Raw genomic sequence first — 12,298 nt, forward strand, 5'->3', positions numbered from 1 at the left:
GAATCACTCAAAACAGAAATAGGAAATTCCACACGATTTTATGGTGTGTCCAGACCAAAATTTGTATTGTAGGGCTAAATGTCTGGGGACGTACACACTGTTTGCATGGGGGCACCACAAGAAAATAAGCTGCCAAGCAATGTAAACTCAACAGAGATTATTCACAGATTTCAAATGGGAGAGGGAGGAGGCACAGGCATCTTCATCATTGGTACACATTAAAACAGGCCATCTTGCATGGAACATGTGGACTGTTACGCAGAGGGCAGACACACTATAACTTTAACCCTAACCCTCCTCAGTCCTCCAACAGGTGAAGGAGGGTTAGGGTTAATCCAACTTCATTAGAGCTGGTAACTCAGGACTGAAGCAGCAAGGAAGTGACAGTGAAGATACATCTAGAAGAAAACATGCCCCCCTCATAAAGAATGAAACTATTAAAAAAACAGTGTCCCATTTGCTCTCTGTTAGACTGCTGCTAAAACATGGCGCAAATACTGATTTTCACAGAAAAATCTTTCATTACTAAAATGCCCCCAAAGCCACAAATGATAGTTGGGGGGGCATGACAGTTTAAATTCAGTGTTTGGCCATTCCTAACACTGACATTTCCATATGTTGTCTTGCTAACTTGTTTCAACTGCATTGAGAAGTGAACATTTTTGGATGTTCACTCCTCATACTCGGTAGATTTTTGTCACTGACAAAACACCTGAGTAGGGCTCAACCTTAACACTAGCCCAGCGTACAATGGCTAGTAAAAATGGCTGCGGGCTAGTAAAAACCCCTTCCCAACTTGCCCGGCTGGCTAGTTAAAATATGTACATGTTCATACCTTGAATCCCGCATTGTGTGCTGGGACAATGTACGTGTACATTGTACCTAGTACCTATCATCAACGATAGTTTCTCCAGTAGTCAGTGACCCCTATATATGACCAATATAATTAACATAAAATTCGCACTGGGAACCAGATTAAAAAAAGCAATACTGGGTCCATAGACTGGTGCAATCCGGTTCGTATGTGACTTCGTCGTACCACTGATCGCAAGCCCCTCATTGGACAATCATTCCTGGTGAGTGAGTAGGAACAGGAACAAGTCTACCCACGAACCACTATCACCCAATGTGATAGCGGTTGATAGAAATGTCTTGGTGGACCAAGACTAATGTTGTGGCAGCGAGGAGGAAGAATATTCCGACTCCACAACCAGCGACAGTGATTTCTAGCCAACCATGAACAACAGTCAACAACGATTTTAAGTCAAAAACCTGCTTTAATTGTTATTTTTTTCACACATTTTGTGGGCTAGTAAAAATCTCTGCGGGCTAGTGAAAATCACAATTTACTAGCCCAGCCGGCTACTGTCAGAAAAAATAATGGGCAAGCCCTGCTGAGGTGACACTGAAAGAAGACTTACCATTTTGCTGTATGGTAGTTGGCCATACAAATATGTACATGTACATGTATCTGTTTTCAGCTAAAAACTAGCATTAAGTTAGAGGTATCAAAGTTTCTTACACTCAGGGATTCTGAGGTCGTGCAGAACCAAATAGAATTTAAACACACACATTTGCACTAGGTTTGGCCCATGAAAAGAGCGATGTCTGAAACCAAGTCGCTCTGGTGCTGTTCTGAGCTGTTTCAGACGTCGAACTTTTGCCATACTCAATTCAAAATATGTTTTTAATTTGGTTCAGCGCGACTCTGGAATGCCTGTCTGAGAAGGGTGTTAGTCATGATAAGTCTTGATAAGGTATACGTGCGCATCCACATCTAAATACTTAACACATTAATCAGTACTAATATTTTCTAGACTCTGTTTTGTCCTCATGTGAATATTTTCACGCATGTAATGATACATAACATGTTCATGTACAAATACATGTACGTATTCGTTGTCTATGTGTAAACACATGAAATTGGGTACGCTGATGTAACTTTTATGGACAACCAAGGACTCATAAGAGCTGCAGGTTGTTGTCTGCCAGCACTGTCCTTGCCGATTGCAAACACTTGTTTGGATGTTGCTTGGTATTACAACAAATACATGCACACCCAGAAGGCAGACTGAAATATCTGCTGTAGAGTATCCCCCTGTGCTGATAGACTCATACAAAACTTGCACTGGCTTCTATCGGAGGGTCTTAGTTCCACCTGAGGACAACTTCATTCTCCTGCTGTTAGCGTCTTCAAGCTGGCTTTTATTAAAAGCTCTCCCACAGGTGTGTTTAAGGCTGACCTTGGAGAGCATCCAAGATGGAAGTGACCTGCTGGGAACATCGGGAAGGGACCAGCAGCTACAGGCAGCAGGCATCACACGGAGCCAGACCGCTCGGCCAGGTGCGGCACGACTAGTCACCGGATGTCGTCAGGTGTTTGTGACTGTTTCAATGTCGGGCCCACAGTTGGGACTGATTCGAACGAGAGCTGAGACTGAGTGAGACACAACAAAATGTGCACCGCACTGGGATCTCAAACCTGAAAAGCCTTCATTAAAGTTGCCTTTGCAGCACTGAAGCAACTCCAACCTTACCATCAAATGCTGTACTACTGTAGGATCACAAATAGAGAACCTAACTAATATGTTATCCCTAATCAGTACTTAATCATTGAAAAGGTGAAAGATACAGGGCTAATAGTATTAAGGTTAAGAACATAAATAATGAATTATCAATGAATAACTTATTAACATAAAAATCAACATGTGTACATTGCTACATACATGTATGTAGAACATGTACATGTATACTATACTTCACTGATCCAGAAAGAGAAAATAAGAAATTAAATGTACTTCAATGTACAAATGCTTTACATTACTAACTACTCCTTACATAACGAAATGCAAAACAACAGTTACGTGAGCGTACATATACTTAACAGCATGTGTTATGCTGGTCATAATGTTTCACAGACATGTTAAGACAAAACTGTTAAAATTCGGGGGGGGGATGTGAGCACAAACCTCATCGAAAAGGGAAAAAAGCCAAAAGCCTGTGCTTTTGTGCAAAGGACAACTGCATGTGAACATATAGATGAGAACCTAATAAACAGCGATCATTATTTGCACTTTACATCTCAATAGATGTCAGATCTACATGTAGAACTCAGCCTTGAGGTTACAAGTCCACTGAAAAGAATCTGAAAAGTGAAATGAACCTCACAATATAGAAAACAATTCCAAAGTGAGGCCAGGTTGCCCATATGCACTTTCCTTCAAATATTTGCAATCAAAGTGACGTCTATATGTACGTACATGTATATGTATAGTGTACACGTCTTTCTAAGCAAATGCCTACTGTACATGCAAGTTTTATGCACACATGTCTAAAATGCATTCAAGAGATCCTACAGTGGGTGGCCTGGCCTGAAGACTTTTCTTCTAGAATGTGACAACATTCTTTTGCATTTAAGAGAGCCCTTGTAACCCAATAAATCCGCTAGCTCCATGGTATGTGATACATGTACCTTTGGCTACATGTAGTGATGCAAGTGGGTTCATGTATAGTATACTGTATTTTGAATAGTGATTTACATGTATTTAGTCTGGAAATGAAACAATTTGAAGATTTTAGAAAGACGTACAGCCAAGAATCTACTGGGAATAGTTACGAGGGATATGTCGGCAGTTTTATGGGCTGAGAGGAAATCCCAGACAATGTCTGGACAGAAAAATGCGTGTTAAGAGGTGGGAACAGTAAATCAAATCCAAATGTGTACAGCCACGAGCAGACTCTGAGATGAATAGACATGACAGGTAATTGCTGTACGTGTACCTGCATGGGTGTGAGCGGAAAGTCTATGCTCTGACAAGATACAGTAAGAGATGTGATGTAAGAACTAAGGCCACAGGAGGAGGGAAGAGAAATTGAGAGTACATAAGCATGGCCAAATCCCCATAAACTGTTGGCCTTGCATCTGAGTTGTAATGTAATGCAACACAACAGTATGATGAACTCACCCATCTTATCAAAGTATGCAGCCTAGTTCCCCGAAGTACAACCGTTACTCTTCCTTTAAAGTTTATTAGGAACTGAAACAGCAATCTGTAATACTATCATCTTTTGAGGTTTACCGCAAAGACTAACAGGTTGACTTCTGAGTCTGTAAACCGCAGATGTCTTTTGTACATGTACATGTAACACGTGCATGTATGTCACATATGTACATGTACCGGTACACAATTACTACCCTGAACACAGCTCAGATTTCAGATTCATAAATTCACCTGCGACCACTACCGGGATGTGACTAGGAATTGGACTTACAATGGTAAGGATTTACAGGTGTTTGAAATTTCTTTGTTATTGTACATTTCTTGCATAGCGATTTCCATCCACTCCCTCTGCTTTATTCGAGGCACCATTTTCAGTGAGTATCAACACTAAGGTGTACAACTCTCACATCGACCATGGTACTGTACTAAAACTTTCTCTTCATAATGTTTCTGTACTGTACATGTTTAAATGGTACTGACACATTGAACATCCAGATTGGCACATTTCAAATCAGAGTGCAAACAGTAAGTTGGCTCACTTTGCTCATGTGAGTAGGCTGCCCATCCCTGTGTCTTCAAAACTTTCTGCACATGCTGAAGAGTTCCCTAGCTGAGTGGCTGTCAAACTCCCATCACTGACGGGGTGATCAGGGGATCTACGTACCAGCATCTTTCAAGAACACTTTCAACACACATCATGTACAAAGTACTATACAACATGGGTTTCTCTCTTCAATCTGCAACATATCAATTTTTCTCTCCATGATTTACACGCACCACAGCTAGTAAACACCATCTCCTTCCCCTCTGGTGCCTCCAAGTCCCCTTCCTACCCAAGCAAACAACTCATGGAATACCATTCATGATGTCAGGAAAACAAAATGACTAAGCGCTGATTTATTTCCCTTAGCAGCCTTAAGCAAATCTCATGTTTTCTCAAACTAAGGAAGTAGAAACCATAAGCATGGTGTGTAGGTCTTCATGTACATGTACATACATACATACATGTGCATATATCCAGTCAAGGATCTCATAATTGCAACTTGCTTGTATCTTGGAAATGCAAACTTATCTTCATACAATTTTATAAGTGTTAATTGGTACCCGGTAGGTGTAATTGCAATTAAGAGCAATTGTGTGATAGACAATTTATGCACTTGACAGGCACACACGTACATGTACATTTTTCAAACTTGCTTACTTCATCTGGTCCAGCTACAGCATACTTTGTAAATAATATTTGAGGAAACGCACTTCTGCAAAAGGAAGCATTCTCACTGAACAGTTCCTTGCTTTTAATAAGTCAAGGTCTACTGGTTGCAGAGTTGATAATTTTTCAATTTGGCGATAAACTGTTTCAGCCAAGAACTCCAAGGGCACTGCAGAAGTGTTAATTTGTTTGACATCAAACCACAAATGTGTAGGCTGATCAGTGACCAACAGCTGTGGGTTCTGGCACTTTTGTCTTATCAAAACGGTGCATTTATGTGATAACTGATTGCTCCGACCTGGCAACGAACTTAAAGAGGGACACGCTTGAATCCTGTGGGAGAGGAAGAGATTTTTCTTAACATTATCCGAAAGACGTGCAAAAAAAAAAAAAGGCAGATGGGATTTCAATTGCTGAGGAATATGATTTGTATAAATTGCTCCAATAAATCACTCATCGAATATCTGTAGTTTTTACTTACAAATCACAAGCACCGGGGACAACATGGGGTGGATTGTAAAAAGTTTGATTTTTAAAATGCTTACAGTACATGTGTGGTCCGATTTTACAAAATGAGCCTTAAGGGCATAGAAGTTTGATAGTTTCTTGTATTGGACGGAGCACACGGTGATCCTTGGAAGTACTGGTAGTCAGTTTGGCATCATGATGAGAAGAAACACTACCAGTACATGAACATTTATGTGGATGAAAAGGTTGCCAGTACAAAGGCCCACTTGAAAACTGTACTGGTAGTGACTTCAGCCTCATTTTGTTGGGTTAGGTCACACATGGCATGGTCTACAGTATATCATGCGACATGTAGAACTTGTTGGCTACTTTCTGCTTGTCACTTGAAAGTTGATTATCGGTAGGTCTGCTGAGGGAGTTATGATGACCGAAACAAACTCATGAAACAAGAAGTAATTCATTCCTATTGACACAGAGTCAACATCACTGAGATTGAGAATGAGATTATCAACGACTTTGAAAGCAAAATGCTGAATATCAAATGTGTAGCTATTACGTGTGTATGGCATTAAGCTTTCAATGGTTGTGTAAACACTAACAGCACAATTTAGAGAGGGGGTCCTCTTTGAATATCAAGGGTGTGCTTAAAGAGACCTCCATGAAGAAAAAAGTAACTGGCAGTCTCTTGAAAAACCTTGCCAAAGCACAATACTGGAACAGATTTTGTTAGTATAACAAGCCCTGTTGAGGTTTCGGTGGGTATCACTTCATAACTGTGACCTACCACAACAAACAAGCTTGAAGTCACACTCTGCTGTGTTCTATTAAACTGTGGTTCTATGTAGAAAATGGAAGGGGGTTGATTTAGGGGTTTTGTAATATTTGGAAAGTGTAAACCCTGTTCTAATCACAAAATTTTTAGTGCGGACGTTTTGTTTTTGACCGATTTTGACATAAGCATTATTTGTGTCTGGTCTGAAAGGTTGAAACAACATTGACGGCAAGGACACAAAGCTGCCAGACTTCTTGTGTTACTTTAAGCAAATGCTTTTACCCTAAGTGTTATTTGCCATCGGAAACCTCTTTTCTGTTCAATTTGAAAACTGCCAATATCTCAGTTAACGGAAATTCTGATTTTTTTTTAGTTCAGTTGTGACTGGGTACAATTGGAGGTATGCATGTGCTTCAGTTGAACTCTTCAACTACATGTATATCTCCTTTACACTTTTGCTTGGCAACACTTGCACTGGTTGGTAAGCAGCAAATCACAGAAAGAAAAGGACAGGGTCAGGGGCTTAAAGAGCGCATTTTCTTGGGGGGGGGTGTGCCAGAGTCAATTTGCCGACTTGTAACTTGTTTGTCAACCTTGTGTCATGTAAAATGTATGTATGTATGGAAATTATCCATATTATGCTACATTTCATGCTTCAAGGGAAATGCTGACAGCCAACCTTTATCACTTATGCACCAATTTTGAATAGATTTGCCAACCGAAGCTCTATTTGCCCACTGGAATTAATTACTGGGGGGTGGCGCATCCCCCCACCCTGGTCAATACGCCCCTGGGCAGGATGTAACTCCCACTTTCTTACCCCCCTTGATTATTCTCATACAACATTTTACAGTGATGCCACAATTTCAAATACCTTACAATCAAAATTTGCCCTTTACAACTAGACGTACAGTAAGAGCGATATTAACACATCATGATGAACACCCACCTGCCTTTGCCCTTATGCGCTGACTGTTACACAGGAGTGCCCACCATATTAAGCATTGATTTCAATTGATTTATGAACGATGATATTTCAATTTGCTGTGGATCCCTGCCAAACTTGGAACTTACTAAGTCTGTTGTTGCTCACATTTAGGCTCTTCAGTGCATCAAACTGGCCGATTAGCAGAGGCAGGGCTGGAATCTTGTTGCTGGATAAATCCAGTGTGCGTAGGTTCTTGATCAACCTTTGCAGATCAGGGGGAAACTGAAAGATGAAGACAAGAAGAAGAGGGAGAAATATAAGGATGACTGAACATTCAAAGAAAAATTTTTTTACCCAACTGAGTTCTGCATTGAAAAATATTTTGTACCAACATCCTTTCCTGACAATATGATGAAACTTCTGAGAAATCGTTTTGGTTTAAATTTTTCAAACTCTATTTCAAGGATGACATTTAAGAATTCTATTGCACAGGCCTTTTAACGCCACAAGGCCTTAACCCCTGCCCCAGATAAATCTTTAAAAAACCTTGCATGACCCTGCTGGTAAGAAAGTATTCTATGCTTTTTGGAGGCAGGCAGGAAGGCAATGAAGTGCACTTTCATTTTCACATCCCTCCTCACTTCTCCTCTTTACACGACTTGGTGAAACCAGACATTATTACCTAACAGAAAATAACCCTGACGTCAAATCCACCTCAACCTGTTGACTGGCAAAGTTGAAAGTATTTCCTGGATAATCTGAGATCTTGCGTGATGTGAGAAGTTCACTGACAAGATCATGGGTAAGAGACTGAAAGAAAAAATCTTATATGGTATTGATGATAACCAACTTTAATTTGATAGTTTTCCTGTATTCATTTGAGATGATGCGAGAAGACCGATATCGAGACCACAGGGGAGTGGAGATCATCTCTAATGGGAAATTAACTTCACTTGCATCATCCGCTCCTCCCTTCCCTCTGCATCTTACACTTCTGTAGAAATAATGGAATGCATCTGCACCAAATCACTCATAACTTGGTGATGGAGAAAGCTGGCTGCATATGTATATGTGACACTGTGTACATGTAATTTCACATTTGTGATTGGAACAGGAGAGGGTTGCGGTGTGTGTGTGGGTCAAGAATCTATGCAGGGGGAGACAATTCTGTGTATCTTCTACACATGGAGCCTCAAACTGCAAACTCAAACTGAAGATGTAGCAAAGGAAAGAGAGGGTACCTCCCTGTAACCATAGCTACCTTTTGAGTGATAATTCCCTGTGAACATTAAATGAACCTGTTGTTTCTAATGTTGTTTCTTTCCTTGGTATTCTGCTTACATGTAAATCTGTGAAGGGGGCTGTGTTGTTAAAAAAATTCACAGAATGCCATTTGCGGATGGAGCTTAATAATGCCAATCAATGCTGGGTTGACATTCTACTTTTTCAACAACTATAATCTGCCATCGCTAGAGGGCGTCTGCGTGCAAAAGGTGAGACATCCAGGCATCACTCAGCAGCAACTCAACAGCGGAGGTGGTTTCATCACAGACTAGTCAGTGGTTTCACCCCTGAATGGTCACTTCCAGGCACTGGCCAAAACTTGGACTGAGACTTTGCGGTTGTGCTAAATTATAAGGTTCCCAGCCAGAGCTCACCAGCTTATTTTGGCGACTCTCTTGCAGACAACAATCAAAAAAGCAAACAATATTGGAAAAACATTTCTCTGAAATAACCTAAAACAAAATAAGGTGATAATTAGGCAGATTTTCCAAGGTGTCACATGTGATTTGTATCATGACAAGTGAAGAGAACACCCTGTCAATGGGGTACTAGAGAGGTGTGGGTTTTGTGGGCCAGGCTGCTGGGTAGTTGATTGACAGAGTGTAAAACCCCAAGCAGTAAGTCTGTGCAGGATTAGGTCAGTCCATTTGTGGTTCTTCTGGCACCAGCAGAAAATTTAATGCACATATATTCACCCAAATTTATGGCTGCAAACACATCATAAAAGGGTGTACATTTTTGTACTTGCATACTTGAGGCAAGGAAAGTTTGATTTGACCACCTCTAATCAACACCACAATCAGGTTGAATATCTGGGCCAATTTTCACATCCTGTGGTTCTCAACTTGATTTATTTAGTCCAGTGAAACTGTAATTATTTTTGCAACTGTGGTTATAAATCACACAAAGACAACTGAGTAAAGCAGTAAAAGATTAATTGAAAAGTTTACTGCTCAAAGAACATAAAAGAGTTTCAAAAGTCTAGCCACTTAAATAAACCTCACCGTCTTTATTTTTCTTAATATTAGTAAGCTTGGCCACTCCAAGTTTTACAACTTTTCGCTTCACAAAACTAGAACAAGTAAACCAAAATTTTGTTCATATATGTAACACCCGGCAAAATGGTTCAGTCTCTGCATACTCTCACTCTCAGGGATTCTTAACCATGTAACATGAAAGTGAAAACAATGAGAATATATAGGACTGCAGCTTTAGCCACATTAATTTACATGTCACTGCAAACCGACTAAAAACATTGAGATCAGAAAAACATTCTCATATTTGCATGCATTCAGGAGTTCAAGTGGAAAGTAATCTGGGTATTTTCTCCTGGACTAGAAATTGCATAACAGGGAGGGACCCAGATATGAAACTTTAGTTAAACTTTACTGACTAGTCAATTACATTTGTCACAAGAAAATGCAGTTTTAACTTTGCACTGCGTAAGTTGTACCTCATATATATGTGCCAGGGGTATGCACACTGCTTGATCTATAAGTACATATTCTGTACATGCTGTGCACAACTACATGTAGCTGGCCAGAAACAATCAAGACAGTCCAAATTCAACACATCAACATCAATTAGAAAGGCCAATATCCAGACAAGAAACGAAATGGCCTGCGGTAATGGACACACGATAGCTCACTCTTAATTGAATGGAAGTCGCTATCACAAAGTAATCACCAAAACTGGCTAAACTTGTGAAAGAGGAGGAAGTTGCGGGCTAGCCATGACTTTGACCTGATTGTGGTAGGACTGATAAGGGAATATCTATACACCCTATGCATATCGGTCCCATGCTTGGCATATTTTAGGGGGATATCACAAAATCAACTTCCTGGCACTGGTGTTCGTCAAATAATTTTGCCGGCAGGTCAACAAGTCTCTCAGACAGTCTGGAGGGCAACAGAAACATTTGGTTCTATAATTAACTAACAAGTCAAATCACAGGAAGTACATGGACCTGTCCGTATCTCAATTATATTTATAAAGGTTGTTTTTCAATGTATGCTACATGTGTGCTCTTCTGTGAAACAAACCTTTCAAGTTTTTTGAACAAGTGTTATCAAATGCCCTCCCTCACTTTGCTAGAGTGACCCTCTCTTGGTGGGAAAACAAAGAAACATTGTTGTCTCATGAATGAATACAAAGGTTATTCCAAATTGTTCAAAAGCATTTACTTATGGCTCTAACCTCGATCTTCTTTATCAACTGACCGAAAAAAAAGTTCTTTCGCACTGGAACAGCAATTAACTGTAAATTGTGAGTTTGGTGGCAATCAGGAGGACACATTCAGAGAATCTAATGTTGTGGTATTAAATTGAACTAGTACTTTTTAGCCCATCCTGTACCTTCCGCAACTGCACCACTGTAATGTTTATAGGGTGCAATGACAAAGAAGATAGAAATCTGAAGTAAAATCAAGCAAATAAAATTCATAAAAACAGTAAAACAAACAGTAACTTGTTTCCAACCCCACCCATTCAAAGCAAAACTACTGAACATAAAACTTCCCTTCTCCGGCCACAACAATGGGCATTACAAATGGAAACAGAAGCAAACAAAAACGACTGCCACTTTTTGGTTGTCAGTTTTTACTTAATTAATGAACTTTTTGGTTTTCTCTTTGGTAATGTATTCAGAACCCATACCAAGATGACTTGTTTGGCATTTCAACAAACAAAAAAGGGACCATTTTCAATTTCAAGTTTGGAATTCAGACCGAGTCAAGTGGGCCACTCGTGTGGTTTTCAGAATACATTTAGAATACTCAACAAGGGTGGATCACAAACAAAAGTAAAATACACCTGAAAACAAGCTGTCAAATGATTATAAATTCCACAGCTTCCTGTGACACCAGTAATTGTCATATTGGGACATCACAAGATGTGATGACAAAACCTCCCCCGACAAGAGTTGGTTCACCTCCTGACTTGTGGGGGGAGGGGAGGTGGTGAGCTGTTACTTTACTGTTACAGTAGAGATGCTGATACTACACATTTCAGGTGCATCCCCCACACTTTTCTTTCACGGCGTGCGTAATAAGTAGTTCAACAGGTCTGTCCTTCCCGCAGTTCCTGTCTGACCGACAGCCTGTCATAGGATTAATCAGTCCGTCATGGCCGCTTCCCTGAGCTCGCCGGTGCCTCCAGTCATGTTACCTGTACTTTACCTGATGATGTGCAATCCTGAGTGTATTTATAAACAAATCCGGGGCCTGTGAGTCATGCAATACACGTATAGGTAACTTGTGGGAGGGAGAAACTTTCTCAGACAGACCATGGAGGAATGTTTCCTATGACAGACAGACAGAAAGACAGACAGCCTGACACAAGTCTGATTAACCATGGAGGAAGTAATGTCCTACATGTATATGGATTAACACAACCAAACGTCATGAGGACTGGATCCCCAATTATTCCCAACTTGAGGGCAGGGTATGGTACCGGTAGACAATCTTTTCATATCCCACTGCCATCAGGGAGCTACCTTTTAGGCCAAAGAGGCTTTGCTGACCATAAAGCCTACTGCAGTATGCTGACCAGAAATTTGCAAAAACCTAACCGCAGTAGCAGAATACTGTCGAGATAAGGCAAAATTTCAAGAGTTATGTGTCAATGTAGCAGCCCACT

The 12,298-nt window shown here is 40.4% G+C and overlaps 1 protein-coding gene across 3 annotated transcripts in view; it reads right to left on the reverse strand.

Moving 5' to 3' along the window:
• lrrc57 (leucine rich repeat containing 57) overlaps positions 1-12,298 on the reverse strand; it is a 61,118-nt gene that overhangs the window by 44,302 nt on the left and 4,518 nt on the right. For all 3 annotated transcript variants that reach the window (XM_087147691.1, XM_087147703.1, XM_022242272.2), the window contains exon 2: positions 7,526-7,661. In XM_087147691.1, coding sequence (XP_087003817.1) covers positions 7,526-7,661 — 136 coding nt within the window. The remainder of the gene's footprint in view (positions 1-7,525; positions 7,662-12,298) is intronic.

This window comes from Acanthaster planci, linkage group LG01, assembly GCF_054643075.1.
Source record: "Acanthaster planci isolate LZ-2023a linkage group LG01, COTS_SCS, whole genome shotgun sequence".
Classification (NCBI taxonomy): Eukaryota; Metazoa; Echinodermata; class Asteroidea; order Valvatida; family Acanthasteridae; genus Acanthaster; species Acanthaster planci.